Source organism: Hoplias malabaricus, chromosome 9, assembly GCF_029633855.1.
Source record: "Hoplias malabaricus isolate fHopMal1 chromosome 9, fHopMal1.hap1, whole genome shotgun sequence".
NCBI classification, from domain to species: Eukaryota; Metazoa; Chordata; class Actinopteri; order Characiformes; family Erythrinidae; genus Hoplias; species Hoplias malabaricus.
In genome coordinates this window covers 44,038,606-44,059,200 of record NC_089808.1, presented here as the reverse complement: position 1 = coordinate 44,059,200, position 20,595 = coordinate 44,038,606, and the positions used below count along the sequence as shown (strand labels likewise).

At 43.5% G+C, this 20,595-nt stretch overlaps 1 protein-coding gene and 1 pseudogene across 1 annotated transcript; one reads left to right on the top strand and one right to left on the bottom strand.

The window, feature by feature from the left end:
- Positions 1-20,250, bottom strand: part of LOC136707087 (NACHT, LRR and PYD domains-containing protein 3-like) — a 63,438-nt pseudogene extending 43,188 nt beyond the window's left edge.
- On the top strand, positions 1,755-15,354 carry LOC136706697 (serine-rich adhesin for platelets-like). The gene is made up of 6 exons (XM_066680290.1): positions 1,755-1,763; positions 2,382-2,633; positions 11,291-12,802; positions 12,852-13,580; positions 13,687-14,232; positions 14,491-15,354. Exons 1-6 carry the CDS (start codon positions 1,755-1,757, stop codon positions 15,352-15,354), a joined length of 3,912 nt encoding a protein of 1,303 aa, XP_066536387.1.
- Positions 20,251-20,595: the final 345 nt, after the last annotated feature.

Below are 20,595 nucleotides of genomic sequence, written 5' to 3'. Positions count from 1 at the left end.
ACTACAGCAGTTTTCATTTAGATATCATGCAGGGTGTTGCTAACAGTATGTTATACTAGGTGTTTATGAGGTGTTGCTAATCAGTTGCTGTGGTAATTTTGATAGTTTTAGGTGTTGCTGAACTATGGAAACTGAGAGATTGTGTCTGGGTTTGTGTGTCATCTCTCATTCTCCTCTGCTGAGGTTTACTATTAGGGTTAGTGTTAGGAGGTGTGTACTCTCTGTGTTAATGCACTTTAACTACAGCTTCACTATTCATCACCATCTCACTGAAGAACAGTAACTCACTCTGGGTCTGAAGGGACAGCTCTTCCACTGAATGTAGAATGATTTCCCTTGGACTGGTCACTCTTCAGAGACACACAGCTGGGGTCTCCTCCTTTACCACTGAATGCAGGAGGGTCAGGTAGAGACCAGTCACTCTTCAGAGACACACAGCTGGGGTCTCCTCCTTTACCATTGAATGCAGGAGGGTCAGGTAGAGACCAGTCACTCTTCAGAGACACACAGCTGGGTTCTGGTGAAGCTAGTCTCTGTGTCTCTAATCTGGAAACACCACACAAACCTTATTCAGCATTTATCTATTTTAAGTTACTCATCTTACTACAGTGTGTTTACAAAGCAGGATAAAATACACTACTTTTTAGTTCATCACCTGTAAAATATTATTTAAAAATTACCAAGTTTAGGGCAGTTATTATAAAACTTTTAATTTTATCCAAACAATTTTTAGATTGATAGTTAATTATTTAATGATTTTCATTATTTAATTATTTTTTAAGCTGATTTCGCCACAACAAGCTGTCTAAACTGGACAAAGAAATAAAAAATAGTATAATTCGGTTTATTTGTAGATTACAACTTTATATGAAAAAAAACAAGAAAATGTGAATTTAAAAAGAGGAGAGCAATTCTGAGGTGTTTGATATGGTTTGCTAGAGTGCTGCTGTGTGCACTCTGTGCTTCCTACAGCGTTGGTGGTCAATGTGGTTAATTTATCGCAAGCTAGGAATATTTATAATAAAGTGATTTGTTCCAAGGGTGGCACGGTGGTGCAGCAGGTAGTGTCGCAGTCACACAGCTCCAGGGACCTGGAGGTTGTGGGTTCGATTCCCGCTCCGGGTGACTGTCTGTGAGGAGTTGGTGTGTTCTCCCTGTGTCCACGTGGGTTTCCTCCGGGTGCTCCGGTTTCCTCCCGCAGTCCAAAAACACAAGTTGGTAGGTGAATTGGCGACTCAAAAAGTGTCTGTGAATGTGTGTGTGTCTGTGTTGCCCTGTAAAGGACTGGCGCCCCCTCCAGGGTGTATTCCCGCCTTGCGCCCAATGATTCCAGGTAGGCTCTGGACCCACCGCAACCCTGAATTGGAAAAGTGGTTACAGATAATGAATGAATGATTTGTTCCAAACTATGTATGAGGTGAAGACCAACCAGTTTCACTCCTAATGTTAGAGAGTTACTCACTTCTGGTCCCAGGTTCCTCCTCCACTAGAGTCTTGATTCTCCATTGTAGAGTTTTTACTGTTCACTCACAGCTGGACCGCTCCCTGTGTGTACACAATAAACATTCACACACATCAAAGATTCAGATGATTTTGGTAAACAAATAAGTTTACACTGAATAAATACTTAATTACAGGTACAATGTCAAACTGACATTTTTTACTCTGCTTTACACGTGACTCTTCACTCTGTTACATATTGGTATGATATCCAAATCAAATAAGTCAGTTTAATTATCACATCACATTAAAAGATGAGTAAGGTAATTGATAAACTTAGGTGCATAGTCCATCACAGTAATAAATACACAAAAAATACAAAATAATATATAAAAAACTACAGTATGTACACAGCTTCACTTTTTATTAAAATATAGAAAGTGTTATAAAAGCTAGAAAATAAGCAGGTTTATATATTATTTTACAGTATACATTTGGGCATTAGAATCAAATTAAATTTTTTGGTAAAGTGTTTTTACAACTGCTGGTGTCACAAATTTGCGAATTTCAAGAAAGTGTTCCCTAAATTCCACCAGTATGTGAACTTTGCTACGAGAGGAGCGAACACGCTGGATCTTGTTTACACAAACGTTCCAGACGCGTACAGGGCAGAGCCCCGCCCCCACCTCGGACACTCAGATCACATGTCTGTTATGCTAATTCCTGCATACAGACCCATCGTCAGGCGATCGAAACCTGTTCTGAAAGAGGTGAAAATCTGGCCATCAGAAGCAATCTCTACTCTTTCGAGTTTCGAGTGCGCTGACTGGGACATGTTCAGAGAGGCTGCAACTTACAGCAACACAATCAACCTGGAGGAGTATGCATCATCAGTGACCAGCTACATAGAGAAGTGCATCGATGATGTGACCATCTCCAAGACCATCACCATCCGCTCCAACCAGAAGCTGTGGATGAATGCAGAGGTGCGTGCGCTACTGAAGGCTAGAGATGTTGCTTTCAAATCAGGCGATAAGGCAGCCCTGAGAACAGCGAGGGCCAAACTCTCCCGAGCTATCAGAGAGGCAAAGCGTGCACACGGCCAGAGCAGCAGAGACACTCGGCGCATCCAGAGCATCACCAGCTACAAGACTACACCACCTGCTTGTGACGGAGATGCTTCCCTACCAGATGTGCTGAACCACTTCTACGCACGGTTTGAGGCACAGAACAACGTAACGGCGAGAAAGTCCACCCCTTCTCCCAGCGACCAGGTGCTGTCTTTTACTGCAGCAGACGTGAGGAACACTCTATGCAGAGTCGACCCTCTGAAAGCTGCTGGACCAGACAACAATCCTGGCAGAGTGCTCAGAGAATGTGCAGACCAGCTTGCTGATGTCTTCACTGATATCTTCAACATCTCTCTGAGCAGCGCCGTTGTTCCAACATGCTTCAAGAACACCACCATCATCCCTGTGCTTAAGAATTCTTCTGTGTCCTGCCTCAATGACTATCATCCCGTTGCACTCACACCTGTCAATCTCAAAGTGCTTCGAGAGGCTTGTCATGCGGCACATCAAAACCCTACTTCCCCCCACACTGGACCCTCTACAGTTCACGTATCATCCTAACCGTTCAACGGACGATGCCATATCCACCATGCTCCACCTCACACTCACCCACCTGGACAAGAAGGACACATACGCCCGAATGCTGTTCATAGACTTCAGCTCATCATTCAACACCATCATTCCTCAGCACCTGATCGGGAAGCTGAATATACTGGGCCTTAACACTTCTCTCTGCAACTGGATCCTGGATTTCCTGACTGGGAGACCTCCGTCAGTCCGGATTGGTAGGAACACCTCCAGCACCATCACACTGAACACTGGAGCCCCCCAGGGCTGCGTGCTCAGTCCACTGCTGTTCACACTGCTGACCCATGACTGTGCAGCGATGCATGGCTCAAATCATATCATCAAGTTCGCAGATGACACGACTGTGGTGGGTCTCATCAGTAAGAACGACGAGTCAGCATACAGAGAGGAGGTGCAGCGGCTAACTGACTGGTGTGAAGTCAACAACCTGTCTCTGAACGTGGACAAAACCAAAGAGATGGTTGTAGACTTCAGAAAAACAAGGGGTGAGCACTCGCCGCTGAACATCGACAACTCTGCTGTGGAGATTGTCAGGAATACCAAATTCCTTGGTGTTCACCTAGCGGATGATCTCACCTGGTCCACTAACACCAGTAACATCAGAAAGAAAGCCCAGCAACGCCTTTACTTCCTGCGAAGGCTGAAGAAGGTTCATCTCCCACCTCCTATCCTCACCACTTTTTACAGAGGAGTCATCGAGAGCATCATGACCAGCTGCATCACTGTCTGGTTTGGGAACTGCACTGTGGCAGATCGCAAGTCCCTCCAGCGGATCGTGAGGACAGCTGAGAAGATTATTGGTGTGTCTCTTCCCTCCATCACAGACATTTACACCACTCGCTGCACCCGCAAAGCACTCAGCATTGTGGGAGATCACACACACCCTTCACACACATTCTTCAACCTACTGCTGTCTGGAAAAAGGTATCGAAGCATTCGAGCCCTCACATCCAGACTCCGTAACAGCTCCGTAACTCCTCACATCCAGACTCCCACATGCTATCAGACTCCTGAACACCTAGAGACTGAGACTGGACTGAACACAAATACACTTTAAATTGCAGTGTCCCCCCCCCGTACATATGGTTTTGCACTGTCTTTTATTGTACTGTATGGTTAGCACTAGCTTTGCACTAGTTGCACTTTAATGTTGTGTATTGTTTTATGTTTTATGTCTTTTGCACTTTAATGCATGTGCACTGTTTTATGTTTGCACTAGTTGCACTTTAATGTTGTGTATTGTTTTATGTAGCACCTTGGTCCTGGAGGAACGCTATTTCGTTTCACTGTGTACTGTACACACTGTATACTGCTGAAATGACAATAAACTTCTTGAACTTGAACAAAGCAGCTTCACAGAATTCCAGTAAAGACAGAGGAAGACATTATAAGTTAGAATGGTATAAATTCAAAAAGTAGCTTGGCAAAAGAAAATAAATTAAACTAACTAATTAGTTAGATTCCTAAGTGGTTGCTAGGTTATTGCAGAATGTTTCCTTGGTGGCTGCAATGTGTTTACTGTAACATTGCAGGTAGTTGCTTTATGTTTACTATGCTGTTACTAAAGTATTGATTTGCTACTAGAATGTTGGTAGTTAGTGGATATAGTGTCCAAGATAGTTTCAGGGTGTTGGTAGGTGGTTGTTATGGTATCAGTGGTGATTGCTAGAATGTTCCTAGGTGGATGCTATAGTATCCATCATGCTTGCTAAGATGTTGCTGTGGGTAAGAGTAGCCCACTTACACTGGCTCTGATTATTTAAAAGTGATTTTGAAATGCATCTTCTAAATACACTACCCAATATGTTAAAAGCCTCACCTGCAACTGAGGACTATTTAGATCTACAAACCAGATTCCAAAAAAGTTGGGACACTAAACAAATTGTGAATAAAAACTGAATGCAATAATGTGGAGGTGCCAACATCTAATATTTTATTCAGAATAGAACACAAATCACAGATCAAAAGTTTAAACTGAGAGAATGTATCATTTTAAGGGAAATATATGTTGTTTCAAAATTTAATGGCATCAACAAATCCCCAAAAAGTTGGGACAAGGCCATTTTTTACCACTGTGTGGCTTTCACCCTTCTTCTTACAACACTCAACAGACGTCTGGGGACAGAGGAGACCATTTTCTCAAGTTTAGAAATAGGAGTGCTCTCCCATTCATGTCTAATACAGGCCTCTAACTGTTCAATTGTCTTGGGCCTTCTTTGTCGCACCTTCCTCTTTATGATGCGCCAAATGTTCTCTATAGGTGAAAGATCTGGACTGCAGGCTGGCCTGGATCCTTCTCCTGCGTAGCCATGATGTTGTGATTGCTGCAGAATGTGGTCTGGCATTATCTTGTTGAAAAATGCAGGGTCTTCACTGAAAGAGATGACATCTAGATGGGAGCATATGTTGTTCTAGAACCTGAACATAGTTCTCTGTATTAATGGTGCCTTTCCAGACATGCAAGCTGCCCATGCCACAAGCACTCATGCAACCCCATACCATCAGTGATGCAGGCTTCTGAACGGAGCGTTGATAACAACTTGGGTTATCCTTGTCCTCTCTGGTCCGGATGACATGGCGTCCCAGTGTTCCACAAAGAACTTCAAATCGTGACTCATCTGACCACAGAACAGTCTTCCATTTTGCCAAACTCCATTTTACAAGTCCCCCGGCCAAGTGCAAACGTCTGAGCTTGTGGAGCTTGCTTAGAAATGGCTTCCTCTTTGCACTGTAGAGTTTCAGCTGGTGACGGCGGATGGCACGGTGGATTGTGTTCACTTACAATGCTTTCTGGAAGTATTCCTGAGCCCATTCTGTTATTTCCTTGACAGTGGCGTTCCTGTTTGAGGTGCAGTGACGTTTAAGGGCCCGGAGATCACGAGCATTCAGTAGAGTTTTATGGCCTTGACCCTTACGCACAGCAATTGTTCCAGATTCTCTGAATCTTTTGATGATGTTATGCACGGTTGATGATGATAACTTAAATGTCTTTGCTATTTTACGCTGGGTAACACCATTCTGGTATCGCTGCACTATCTTTCTGCGCAACAATGGTGATCCTCTTACCATCTTGGCTTCAGAGAGACACTGACACTCTGAGAAGCTCATTTTATACCCAATCATGTTGTCAATTGACCTAATTAGTGTTAATTGGTCTTCCAGCTGTTCGTCATATGCTCAATTTCCTTTTTCCAGCCACTTATTGCTACTTGTCCCAACTTTTTGGGGATTTGTTGACACTGTGAAATTTTGAATCAACATATGTTTCCTTTAAAATGTTACATTTACAAAGATTAAACTTTTGATCTGTTATCTATGTTCTATTACAAATAAAATATTGACATTTGCCATCTCCACATCATTGCATTCAGTTTTTATTCACAATTAGTTTAGTGTCCCAACTTTTTTGGAATCCGGTTTGTAGTTATTGCAAGAAGAATGAACGCTAACAGATAATATTATAGACGTTCCAGTTTATATCATTGCTGCTTTTTTCACTGGATACATTTATGAAAGCAAGAGAAAAACTCTGTTACATTTTGTTAATGCTTTTAATATACTAGTCCATCCAGAGCGTTTACAAAATATGTTCAATTGTTCATAATTTTAACTCAAAATTAAAGGCCACACTAGACATATTTGCACCTGCCATGGTTTACAAGAGTCAAAGAGATGGAATAATTGGAGACAAACCATAACAAACAGAACCAAGAAATTCAAAACAAGAGACAGAAAAAGAGAATTTTATCAAGAGACAAAAATCTAAGTATGGTCCAAACACAGGAACGGCAGGAGAGACAAGAAACAACCTGAAAGACAGACCAACACAGGCAGGGAACAGGTCTTTTATACATTAACAAATAAGAGACACCTGTGTGAGTGACATGGGAAGGGGAGTGGTTTGGACAGGAACACCAGGGTCCCATGAGAGGAAGGGGCATGGCTAGGGAAACACTTGCATGAGAAGGAGAGAAGAACAAATCTAAAACTACACAGATAACATGGAACAGAATGAAACCAACACAAGGATAAGGAGAGGAACAGCAGAAACCTGACAGCACCAGAATAGCTAAAATTCTTTAGATTCAAAACATTATGCAATGGAAATTTTTAAGTTTTGTCAGTTCAAAATATAAAGCTGAAATGCTGAAAAAATGTGGAGGAAATCAAAGTTAACAGTACCCCAGGAAATAATGAAACCCAGCATTTATAATTATTACAAAACAAAAAATAAAAAACATCATTCATTAAATATAAACCAGAATGATAATAATCCCAGATTCATATTCTAAATCACAGAGCAACTGTTTAATCCTTCTTCACAAAAGTTTATTCAAAACTTCTCCATCCAACTTTGAAGAATCTACAGCATATTGAATGACAATATAACTAATCTTTGAGGTTTAGCACATTATGTAGCACAATATCCATTTTCAAACCATACATAAAGCATGAGTTCAGAAAAATAAGTATTATTGATCTTTTTGGAATCATTACTCAGTTATGTACTTAAACCTTGGTGTTAGATCATATTCTGAATTAATTTTAAAGACATTTACATTATATTAAAATGTTCTCTAGAAACGTTTTTTCAGATGAATATAAATAGCCTGACCTGTATAAAAGTGTTTGGAATAATTTTAGACAAATTTCAAATTAACCATTTCTGAATAAAGGATTTGAAAATATTGGCTTTTCACCCAAAAAAAAAAAAAAAGATTTCTTATATGGTAACAATATTTTTGAAAAAAATTATTTAGCAGGGCAGAAGCAGCATTACTTGAAATTGTAATTGAAAATTGTAAAAGTCAGTGCAGATGGAAATATGATTTTCTGTGTTTGTACTTGTATTCTGGCTCCAATACAATGGACTATAATATATTAGAGCTGGTTTGGCTTCTCAGGTAATGGATTAAAGTTATTTGAAGCCTATATAAAGAATGAAAACATTTAGTTAGTCTAGGTGACAGAGAATGACAGTGTGTGTGGTGTACCTCAGGCCTTGGTACTAGGCCCAGTTGAATTCTTTATATACATGTTACCGCTAGGATATATATATAGTTAATTGTCATGCATACATATGCAGATTGTAAACATTTGTAATTATCTACAAAACCAAGTGATATCAGTTCTTTAAATACACTCTCAGCCTGGCTATCAACCATTATGACCTGGATAAATAGACATTTTCTAAAATGAAATATTCATTTATTTATGAATATTTAGATTTAAAACTGGAATGCTCATTATTGGAAATTAATTGCAAAAACAAACATTACAACTACAATAGGACATTTAGCTCTACAGACTGAAGATAAAGAAATCTGGGTGTAATATAAAAACATTCGACTTTATGGACTATAATAAAAGGCAGGCCCTTTCTTAAACCTCTGCAGTCAGTGGTCCCTCCAGGAGAAATAATATGACCTTGCACCAAAACAGTTTTATTCTGAAACTCAGACTGAGACCCTTGATGGCCCACCCATTCATATTCCTATGATAATATCATGCTAATCTGGCAACTCTAATCTATCTATCGTTACACTCATATAGCGCCTCTCTAGACACCCAAGGACGCTTTACAATCCACACTGCTCAGAATGCTCAATCCACACACAAACTGGTGCAAAGCGGCAGCCAAACTGCATCGGACACTAGAGTTTCACCCAGGATAGAGCGCCAATCCATATCTGGGCACACACTTTCACTCACACATACACACTCATTCAGTCACACACCAGGACATTTATTAGCGAAGCCAATTCCCCTACCCTCCATGTCTTTTGGACTGAGAGGCGAACATGCTAACCACTAAGCCACCGTGCTGTCTAATTGGAGGATTACAACCACAACACAATATGTGAACACACTCATTTTAGTCATATAAGCCAAAATGTTGATTAATCAAATTAAATGTTGGTCTTTTCCCTTATTCCCTTATTATTCACTAGTGTAACTCACTATTTTATGGTCTACCAGTTAAACTGATCAGTTCTCTCCAGTATATCCAGAATCTAGCAGCCAGGGCTTTTACTTTCACCAAGTGTAGTGCCCATATCAGTCCTGTAATTCATCGACTGCACTGGCTTCCTGTAGGGTCTAAAATTAAATATAAAATTCTTCTCTTAACATTTAAGGCTCTACACAGTCTGGCTCCTACATGTCTTCTAACTCTGGACTTCTTGCTGTGCCTTCTTTTAGACTTTCTACTCTGGGTAGTAGGTCTTTCAGTGTCACTGCCCCCAAGCTCTGGAACTCTCTTCCTCCTAACCTTCTTAATTTTTCAATTGTGCAGAGGCACAGAGCTCACCTGATAGAGAAACAAAATTGCTTGTAGTAAAATTTGAATGATATATTTTTCTTTTCATGCAGTCGTCTGAAGCTCATATTTATAGTTTTGTTACTCCAATGCAGTCTAAGACAAAAATACCACCATTTACCACTGACTCAGTTGTTCTCAGTGATAGGGTGGGGGCTAATGGGCCATTACCTTTCACAGCGGGGAAGGGATTTCTCACCTGAGCCAAAGGTATTGAGAAAAACAGTGTTAGATCAGATTTGTAGCAATATAGAAGTAAAACTACATGAAATGTCAGAAGCTGTAAACACCAGTGTGTAGCAACACATATGTCTACAAAGTTCAGAGCTCTAAAGAAAACTTAATAAATGTTCACAATGTGCTTTTTGACTTTATACCAGCACCTTTGAAAATGGGTTTTTGAAAAGTCTAAGTTTAGAATTCATTTAACAAAACACAGATGAATGACTTCTCTCATATTATTGTTGCTGGGTTTGTGCTGAATATTAGCATGTGTAGTTTTTGGGAACAATTTTTTGATAGGTGAGGGGATATATCTAGAGGGGATGCTGAAAAATGTTTCCATGATTTTGTCATCTGAAGCCTAGACACACACACACGCACACACACACGCACACGCACACACACACACGCACACACACACACACACACTAGGGGCAGTGAACACAAACAAACAGACTAGGAGCAGTGAACACACACACCCAGAATGGGAGCAGCCATCCCCAGAGCCTGGGGAACAGTTGTGGGCCTTGCTCAAGTGCCCCTCAGCAGGGGAAGGTGCTGTTCTTTCACTCCCCATTCTCCATGTTTCCTGCAAGTTGTGGGAATCAAATAAGAACCTTCTGCTCCCAAACCCACTTCTTTGAAAATTCTGTGAAAGATTGGGCATATTACTCCATTTATAGCATCATTAGACTGACTGCTGTTTCAGCGTTAAGATCATTTTATTGGTCTTTAAAGCTCTTAACTTATTAGCACCTTCGCAAATCTATGATTGCTTGAGAGTGTCCAAAATCATGTTCTAAGGTCATCAAATGCTGGATTACTAAATATTCTAAAATTGAATATTGAAGAAATGTAACTACTTGTCATGTTGACGGACACTGCAACAACTGTGATTGGTCAGTAGTCAGACATTTTTTTATGTTGAACTGAAGAAGTACAGGAACATGAACTCCTCTTCTCCATACTATAGAGACCACAGACAGCAGCAAATTCATGGTGAGAGATGTCCTCGGGCATGTTGTGTGCATCAGGGATGAATAAAAATGTTGAAAAAAGAAAAAATATGGACGGCTCCAGGAAAAAATTAAGAGAAGTGGGACAATGGAGGAAAAACATGCTGGTTTTGCATTTGTTTCTTTCCTGGCACCTCATGTAAACTCTGCTCTGTCACAAACAACCACCTACTCCCTAAGCAGTGCACTTTAAAGATTTATAAATGTAATTCTACCACAACACTACACTGTTTACTACAAAGTGTAGAGAAAGATATTTGAGATACACCCCTAGTGGTGTGGCAGTGTAATTACAGAGCGACACAGACACCAATGCAGAAGTATAAAAAAATGGTGTAGGGCTCTTGTGTAGCCTACAGTGTAGGATCTGTGTTGAGTCATCACAGAAGTATAAATCTGTCTTAACAAAGTAAAAAGAAACCAAGGGAACTAGCAGTAATTTGAGCTTCAGACTTTGAGCTTTGGGGTGGGAGGTGTTAGAGCTGCGGGAACCTCATCCAATGTCCTACCTCACACGAGAAATAGTGGATACCACCTTGCAACACACCAGCCAAGACAAACATATGAGCAAAGGTACAACACAAACAAAAACAAACCAACCACATTAACCTACTAATCTTTCCTCCTCACTGCAGGACACTACTGACCTCTCCTTCACACTGCAGGACACTACTGACCTCTTCTCCTTACTGCAGGACACTACTGCCCTCTCATCCTCACTGCAGGACACTACTGACCTCTCCTTCATACTGCAGGACACTACTGACCACTCCTCCACACTGCAGAACACTGCTGACCTCTCCTCCTCACTGCAGGACACTACTGACCTCTCCTCCTCACTGAAGGATACCCCTGACCTCTCCTCCTCACTGCAGGACACTACTGACCTCTCCTGCACACTGCAGGACACTACTGACCTCTCATACACACTGCAGGACACTACTGACCTCTCCTGCACACTACAGGGCACTACTGACCTCTCATACACACTGCAGGACACTACTGACCTCTCCTACACACTGCAGGACACTACTGACCTCTCCTGCACACTACAGGACACTACTGACCTCTCATACACACTGCAGGACACTACTGACCTCTCCTGCACACTACAGGACACTACTGACCTCTCCTCCACATTGCAGGACACTACTGACCACTCCTACACACTGCAGAGCACTACTGACCTCTCCTCCTTACTGCAGGACACTACTGCCCTCTCCTCCTCACTGCAGGACACTACTGACCTCTCCTCCACACTGCAGAACACTACTGACCTCTCCTCCTCACTGCAGGACACTACTGACCTCTCCTCCTCACTGAAGGATACCCCTGACCTCTCCTCCTCACTGCAGGACACTACTGACCTCTCCTGCACACTGCAGGACACTACTGACCTCTCATACACACTGCAGGACACTACTGACCTCTCCTGCACACTACAGGGCACTACTGACCTCTCATACACACTGCAGGACACTACTGACCTCTCCTACACACTGCAGGACACTACCCACCTCTCCCCCTCACTGCAGGACACTACTGACCTCTCCTGCACACTACAGGACACTACTGACCTCTCATACACACTGCAGGACACTACTGACCTCTCATACACACTGCAGGACACTACTGACCTCTCCTGCACACTACAGGACACTACTGACCTCTCCTCCACATTGCAGGACACTACTGACCACTCCTACACACTGCAGAGCACTACTGACCTCTCCTCCTTACTGCAGGACACTACTGCCCTCTCCTCCTCACTGCAGGACACTACTGACCTCTCCTCCACACTGCAGAACACTACTGACCTCTCCTCCTCACTGCAGGACACTACTGACCTCTCCTCCTCACTGAAGGATACCCCTGACCTCTCCTCCTCACTGCAGGACACTACTGACCTCTCCTGCACACTACAGGACACTACTGACCTCTTCTACACACTGCAGGACACTACTGACCTCTCCTACACACTGCAGGACACTACCCACCTCTCCCCCTCACTGCAGGACACTACTGACCTCTCCTGCACACTACAGGACACTACTGACCTCTCATACACACTGCAGAACACTACTGACCTCTCCTACACACTGCAGGACACTACCCACCTCTCCTGCTCACTGCAGGACACTACAGATGCTCGCCTACACACTGCAGGACACTACTGACCTCTCCTCCTCACTGCAGGACACTACTGACCTCTCCTACTCTCTGCAGGACACTGACATCTTCTCCTCACTGCAGGACACTACTGACCTCTCCTACACACTGCAGGACACTACTCACCTCCCCTCCTCACTGCAGGACACTACTGACCTCTCCTGCACACTACAGGACACTACTGACCTCTCATACACACTGCAGGACACTACTGACCTCTCATACACACTGCAGGACACTACTGACCTCTCCTGCACACTACAGGACACTACTGACCTCTCCTCCACATTGCAGGACACTACTGACCACTCCTACACACTGCAGAGCACTACTGACCTCTCCTCCTTACTGCAGGACACTACTGCCCTCTCCTCCTCACTGCAGGACACTACTGACCTCTCCTCCACACTGCAGAACACTACTGACCTCTCCTCCTCACTGCAGGACACTACTGACCTCTCCTCCTCACTGAAGGATACCCCTGACCTCTCCTCCTCACTGCAGGACACTACTGACCTCTCCTGCACACTACAGGACACTACTGACCTCTTCTACACACTGCAGGACACTACTGACCTCTCCTACACACTGCAGGACACTACCCACCTCTCCCCCTCACTGCAGGACACTACTGACCTCTCCTGCACACTACAGGACACTACTGACCTCTCATACACACTGCAGAACACTACTGACCTCTCCTACACACTGCAGGACACTACCCACCTCTCCTGCTCACTGCAGGACACTACAGATGCTCGCCTACACACTGCAGGACACTACTGACCTCTCCTCCTCACTGCAGGACACTACTGACCTCTCCTACTCTCTGCAGGACACTGACATCTTCTCCTCACTGCAGGACACTACTGACCTCTCCTACACACTGCAGGACACTACTCACCTCCCCTCCTCACTGCAGGACACTACTGACCTCTCCTACACACTGCAGGACACCACTCAACTCTCCTCCTTACTGCAGGACTCTACTCACCTCTCTTCCTCACTTCAGGACACTACTGATTTCTCCTCCTCACTGCAGGACAGTACTGAACTCTCGTCCTCACTGCAGGACACTTCTGACCTCTCCTCCTCACTGCAGGACACTAACGACCTCTCCTCCTCACTGCAGGACACTACTGACCTCTCCTCCTCACTGCAGGACACTATTGACCTCTCCTCCTCTCTGCAGGACACTGACATCTTCTCCTCACTGAAGGACACTACTGAACTCTCCTACACACTTCAGGACACTACTCATCTCTCCCCCTCACTGCAGGACACTACTGACCCCTCCTCCACACTGCAGGACACTACTGACCTCTCCTCCTCACTGCAGGACACTACTGACCTCTCCTCCACACTGCAGGACACTACTGACCTCTCCTCCTCACTGCAGGACAATACTGCCCTCTCATCCTCACTGCAGGATACTACTGACCACTCCTACACACTGCAGGACACTACTGACCTCTCCTCCACACTGCAGAACACTACTGACCTCTCATCCTCACTGCAGAACACTGACATCTTCTCCTCACTGCAGGACACTACTGACCTCTCCTACACACTGCAGGACACCACTCAACTCTCCTCCTCACTGCAGGACACTACTGACTTCTCCTAAACACTGCAGGACACCACTCAACTCTCCTCCTCACTGCAGGACACTACTCACCTCTCTTCCTCACTTCAGGACACTACCGACCTCTCCTCCTCACTGCAGGACACTACTGACCTCTCCTCCTCACTGCAGGACCCTACTGACCTCTCCTTCTCACTGCAGGACACTATTGACCTCTCCTCCTCTCTGCAGGACACTGACATCTTCTCCTCACTGAAGAACACTACTGACCACTCCTCCACACTGCAGGACACTACTCATCTCTCCCCCTCACTGCAGGACACTACTGACCCCTCCTCCTCTCTGCAAGTCACTGACATCTTCTCTTCACTGCAGGACACTACTGACCTCTCTTACACACTGCAGGACACTATTCACCTCTCCCCCTCACTGCAGGACACTGCTGACCTCTCCTACACACTGCAGGACACCACTCAACTCTCCTCCTCACTGCAGGACACTACTCACCTTTCTTCCTCACTTCAGGACACTACCGACCTCTCCTCCACACTGCAGGACACTACCAACCTCTCCTTCTCACTGCAGGACACTACTGATCTCTCCTTCTCACTGCAGGACACTACTGATCTCTCCTCCTCACTGCAGGGCACTACTGACCTCTCCTCCTCACTGCAGGACACTAACGACCTCTCCTCCTCACTGCAGGACACTACTGACCTCTCCTACACACTGCAGGACACCACTCAACTCTCCTCCTCACTGCAGGACACTACTCACCTCTCTTCCTCACTTCAGGACACTACCGACCTCTCCTCCACACTGCAGGACACTACCAACCTCTCCTCCTCACTGCAGGACACTAACGACCTCTCCTCCTCACTGCAGGACACTACTGACCTTTCCTCCTCACTGCAATACGATTCTACACTGAGTCTCCTACATTAAGACTCTACACTGAGTCCCCTCCTCACTGCAGGACACTAAAGACCTCTCCACCTCACTTCAATAAAACTCTACATTGAGTCTCTGTCTCACTGCAGGACACTACTGGCCTCCCCTTCTCACTGAAATAAGACTCTACACTGAGTCTCCTCCTCACTGCAGGACACTACAAGCCTCTCCTCCTCACTGCAGGACACTACATGCCTCTCCTCCTCACTGCAGGGCACTACTGGCCTCTCCTCCTCACTGAAATAAGACTCTACACTCAGTGTCCTCCTCACCGCAGAACACTACAGGCCTCTCCTCCTCGCTGAAATAAGACTACACTGAGTCTCTGTCTCACTGCAGGACACTACTGACCTCTCCTCACTGCAATAAGACTTTCCACTGAGTGTCCTTGCTGCAATAAGACTCTACACTCAGTCTCCTCCTCTGAAAGTCTCTGTGTGTTTACAGCTTGATCAGGGGAATTTCCTGCATGACGGGTTTTGCCTGTTTTAACACTTCTGTAATTTTTCATCATTAACTTCCTTTTCATTATCTGACTAACATTTCAGATGACGTGAATAGATTAACAGAGTCTGTTTTTAAACCTGTTCAACAATTCCTCTTGTAGGCTGAAAATGTGGTAAGAGGGTTTGGCTTTGCTTCCACAAAGGACTAAATGCTTTTTAAAGGTCATAGATGTTCAATAACCCTACACTGAATCTCCTCCTCACTGCAATAAGATTCTACACTGAGTCTTCTCCTTGCTGCAATAAGACTCTACACTGAATCTCCTCCTCACTGCAATAAGACTCTACACTGAATTTTCTCACTGCAATAAGACTCTACACTGAATCTCCTCCTCACTGCAATAAGACTCTACACTGAGTGTCTTCCTTGAGGCAATAAGACTCTACACAGAATCTCCTCCTCACTGTAATAAGACTCTACACAGAATCTCCTCCTCATTGCAATAAGACTCTACCCTGAATCTCCTCCTCACTGCAATAAGACTCTACACTGAGTCCCCTCCTCGCTGCAATAGGACCCTACATTGAGTGTCCTTCTTGCTGCAATAAGACTCTACACAGAATCTCCTCACTGCGATAAGACTCGACACAGAGTCTCCTCCTCACAGTAATAAGACTCTACACTGAGTCTCCTCCTCACTGCAGTAAGACTCTACACAGAATCTCCTCCTCGCTGTAATAAAACTCTACACTGAATCTCCTCCTCACTGCAGTAAGACTCTACACTGAGTATTCTCCTCACTGCAATAAGACTCTACACAGAATCTCCTCCTCACTGTAATAAGACTCAATACTGAGTCTCCTCCTTGCTGCAATAAGACTCTACACAGAATCTCTTCCTCGCTGCAATAAAACTCTACACTAGTCCCCTCCTCGCTGCAATAAGACTCTACACTGAGTCCCCTTCCCGCTGCAACAAGACTCTACATTGAGTGTCCTCCTTGCTGCAATAAGACTCTACACAGAATCTCCTCCTCACTGCAATAAGACTCTACATTGAGTGTCCTCCTTGCTATAAAACTCTACATTGAGTGTCCTTTTTGCTGCAATAAGACTCTACACAGGAACTCCTCCTCACTGCAATAAAACTCTACACTGAATCTTCTCACTGCAATAAGACCCTACACTGAGTCCCCTCCTTGCTGCAATAAGACTCTACCCTGAATCTCCTCCTCACTGCAATAAGACTCTACACTGAGTCCCCTCCTCGCTGCAATAGGACCCTACATTGAGTGTCCTTCTTGCTGCAATAAGACTCTACACAGAATCTCCTCACTGCGATAAGACTCGACACAGAGTCTCCTCCTCACAGTAATAAGACTCTACACTGAGTCTCCTCCTCACTGCAGTAAGACTCTACACAGAATCTCCTCCTCGCTGTAATAAAACTCTACACTGAATCTCCTCCTCACTGCAGTAAGACTCTACACTGAGTATTCTCCTCACTGCAATAAGACTCTACACAGAATCTCCTCCTCACTGTAATAAGACTCAATACTGAGTCTCCTCCTTGCTGCAATAAGACTCTACACAGAATCTCTTCCTCGCTGCAATAAAACTCTACACTAGTCCCCTCCTCGCTGCAATAAGACTCTACACTGAGTGTCCTCCTTGCTGCAATAAGACTCTACACAGAATCTCCTCCTCACTGCAATAAGACTCTACATTGAGTGTCCTCCTTGCTATAAAACTCTACATTGAGTGTCCTTTTTGCTGCAATAAGACTCTACACAGAAACTCCTCCTCACTGCAATAAAACTCTACACTGAATCTTCTCACTGCAATAAGACCCTACACTGAGTCCCCTCCTTGCTGCAATAAGACTCTACACAGAATCTCCTTCTCACTGCAATAAGACTCTACACTGAATCCCCTCCTCCCTGCAATAAGACTCTACACAGAATCTCCTCCTCACTGCAATAAGACTCTACACAGAAACTCCTCCTTGCTGCAATAAGACTCTACACAGTATCTCCTTCTCACTGCAATATGTCTTTACAGTGAGTCTCCTCCTCACTGTAATAAGACTCTACACTGAGTCTCCTCCTCACTGCAGTAAGACTCTACAGAGAATCTCCTCCTCACTGCAATAAAACTCTACACTGAATCTCCTCCTCACTGCAGTAAGACTCTACACTGAGTATTCTCCTCACTGCAATAAGACTCTACACAGAATCTCCTCCTCACTGTAATAAGACTCAATACTGAGTCTCCTCCTCGCTGCAGTAAGACTCTATACTGTGTCTTCTCCTCGCTGCAATAAGACTCTACACTGAATCTCCTCCTCACTGTAATAAGACTCTACAAAGAGGCTCCACCTCTGACAGTCTCTGTGTGTATTTACAGCTTGATCAGGGGAGTTTCATGCTGGACTAGTTCACAAAGGGCTAAATGCTTTTTTACAGGTCATTGTTGCTCAACTTAGTCTACATATGCAAAGCATGACTGATCTCAGATGATAATTATTGTCATGCAGAGCTGAGCTGAGTATGATCTGTGGTGACTGAGGATACACAAGACAAGGCAAACCTCATTTTGCCAGACAACAATTAGCTGTATAGTGTTTGTCATACAGGGGTCTTCTGGCATTGCAACCATGGGAAGGTTGTGTCCATAATATATATCCTCCTTATTACGTCCTCAAAAAGCTTTGGTGTTTCATATCAATGTCTTTCTTTACATGTGGGTTCTTTATGTGATATTATATTATATTATTATAATGTATTATATATTATATTTATTATACAGAAATAATAATCTAGAAATAGGAAACAATGTTATCACAGTTATCAGTTCTAAAGTTTTGGTATGATTATTTTAGTGTTTGTAATATTGGTATGGCAACTCATATATAAGAATTAAGCAGGATTTGGATGTATTTATAACACCTACACAGTTTGTAGTGTTAGTTTGTTCTTTGTTCATTTTCCATAAAATTCAATTCTATATGTTTCTAAGACTGAGAAGACCAAAGTGTATTTGATTCAAAGATACACAATGATTTATTTATTCAGTGTAACATTAATTCATTAATTCATTCACAAGAGCCTACCCAGAATCACTGGGCACAAGGAAGGAACACACCCTGGAGGGGGCACCAGTCCCTTGCAGTGTATTCAGTGTAACCGCTTACTTAAAAACAAGATAGCAACTACTACTGTATATCTTCACACTACTTACCTTTACAATAGTTTTTCAAACAAAGACATAACTCATAACTTGAACGACCCCAAAAACAATGTCGGTACTGGGGCAGTCAGATTAATTTTGTGTAGTTTGAATATGGTCATGAACTCTATCCAAACTCCATTAGGATCTATGTAAATCATGTACATCAACATTGATGAGTCTGGGGAACTGCTGTTCTTGTTTATTTACATTCAAAAGCTATGTGTGTATGTTCATGTGTAACTTGAGCTGTTTAGTTTTGTAGCACTTTCGCTCTGTGTTTACTTTCATGCAGTTAGCACTCTCCTGAATTTAGAGTCAGTTCCACCTTAAGAAATTTGAAACAGCAAAAACAAGTCAATATTTCCCATCTGTGAAGCAGGAATAGAGCAACATCTTCATCTCTTTACATGGTTTTCAACGTTTGGATTCTTTTCACAGTTTAAAAATCTCCAGATGGCTCAGACCAGAGCAAATCAAACAGTAAAAGCCTGAGCATATGAGACCAAGACCCTTTAAATTTACCCCAGTTTATTTATACAGGGTAAAGTAAACACATTGGACCTCTTTCCAGTGCAAACAGTCCGGAGAGTTAACAAATGGGGAGGAAACATCCTCTGAATTTTATTAAAAATAAGTGTTTATTTTAGTAAAAATGAAAACATCACTTTTAAACTCATTTGAAGTTGTAAAGACTCCTGTATAGAGCAACCCCCAAACAGAAAAGACCACAAGAATAAGAAACCAAATGTTATTATCTCAATGAATTACTCAAACTTTGTTTCCATTCAGATCTGGACCAAATTGATCACCGCAACACAGCCTTTACAGGCAATGATCACATGACCTCTCATCAGTTTACAGTGATCCCTGTGAAGACTCTACAGTGATATCTGTGAACAATCGAGAGAAGAACATGACTCTACAGTGATATCGTGAGGAACCGAGAGAAGAACATGACTCTACAGTGATATGAGTGAAGAACCGAGAGAAGAAGATGACTCTACACTGATATCGGTGAAGAACCGAGAGAAGAACACGACTCTACAGTGATATCCATGGAGAACTGAGAGAACTGTAGAACTGTTACCTTTCTTGAGGTTCGTCTTAGTCTTCAGTGAGAAAATCCATCTTCAGTGTGTCAATCACACACTGAACCCCAGCTTCAAAACTCAGTCCCACTCTGTTACACCATACACGCACACACAAATACACACTCCTCTGGAGAGACTGAACTCTAACACAGCTGCAGTTTCTTTTTCTTTAGAACCTCAAAAACCAGTTGGACCACACTTCAGTCCCCTCATGTCACAACTGCTATCAGAAGATAACGGTGTTTCCTCATAGCTGTTTGTCAACTGTAAAATCAGAACATTAGTCCAAGATAAAGTGATTTAAAGAGATCAGTGCCTTCTGTTGCTAGATCTACTGTCAGTTTCAGTCCTGAGAGACAGAACAGATTTACTCAGTTTGATGCAGTAAACCACTCAATCATCCTCTTAAGATTGTGCAAGCTGGGCAATGTGGGCACTGCCATTGTGTGGTTCACATCCTAAATATC

Bases quoted from the DNA above. Each gene is read 5' to 3' on its own strand.
- LOC136706697 (XM_066680290.1), top strand. The intron at 13,581-13,686 runs GCTCGCCTACAC...TCCTCACTGCAG, and splicing joins CACTGCAGGACACTACAGAT to GACACTACTGACCTCTCCTA. The intron at 14,233-14,490 runs GCCCTCTCATCC...TCCTCACTGCAG, and splicing joins CCTCACTGCAGGACAATACT to GACACTACTCACCTCTCTTC.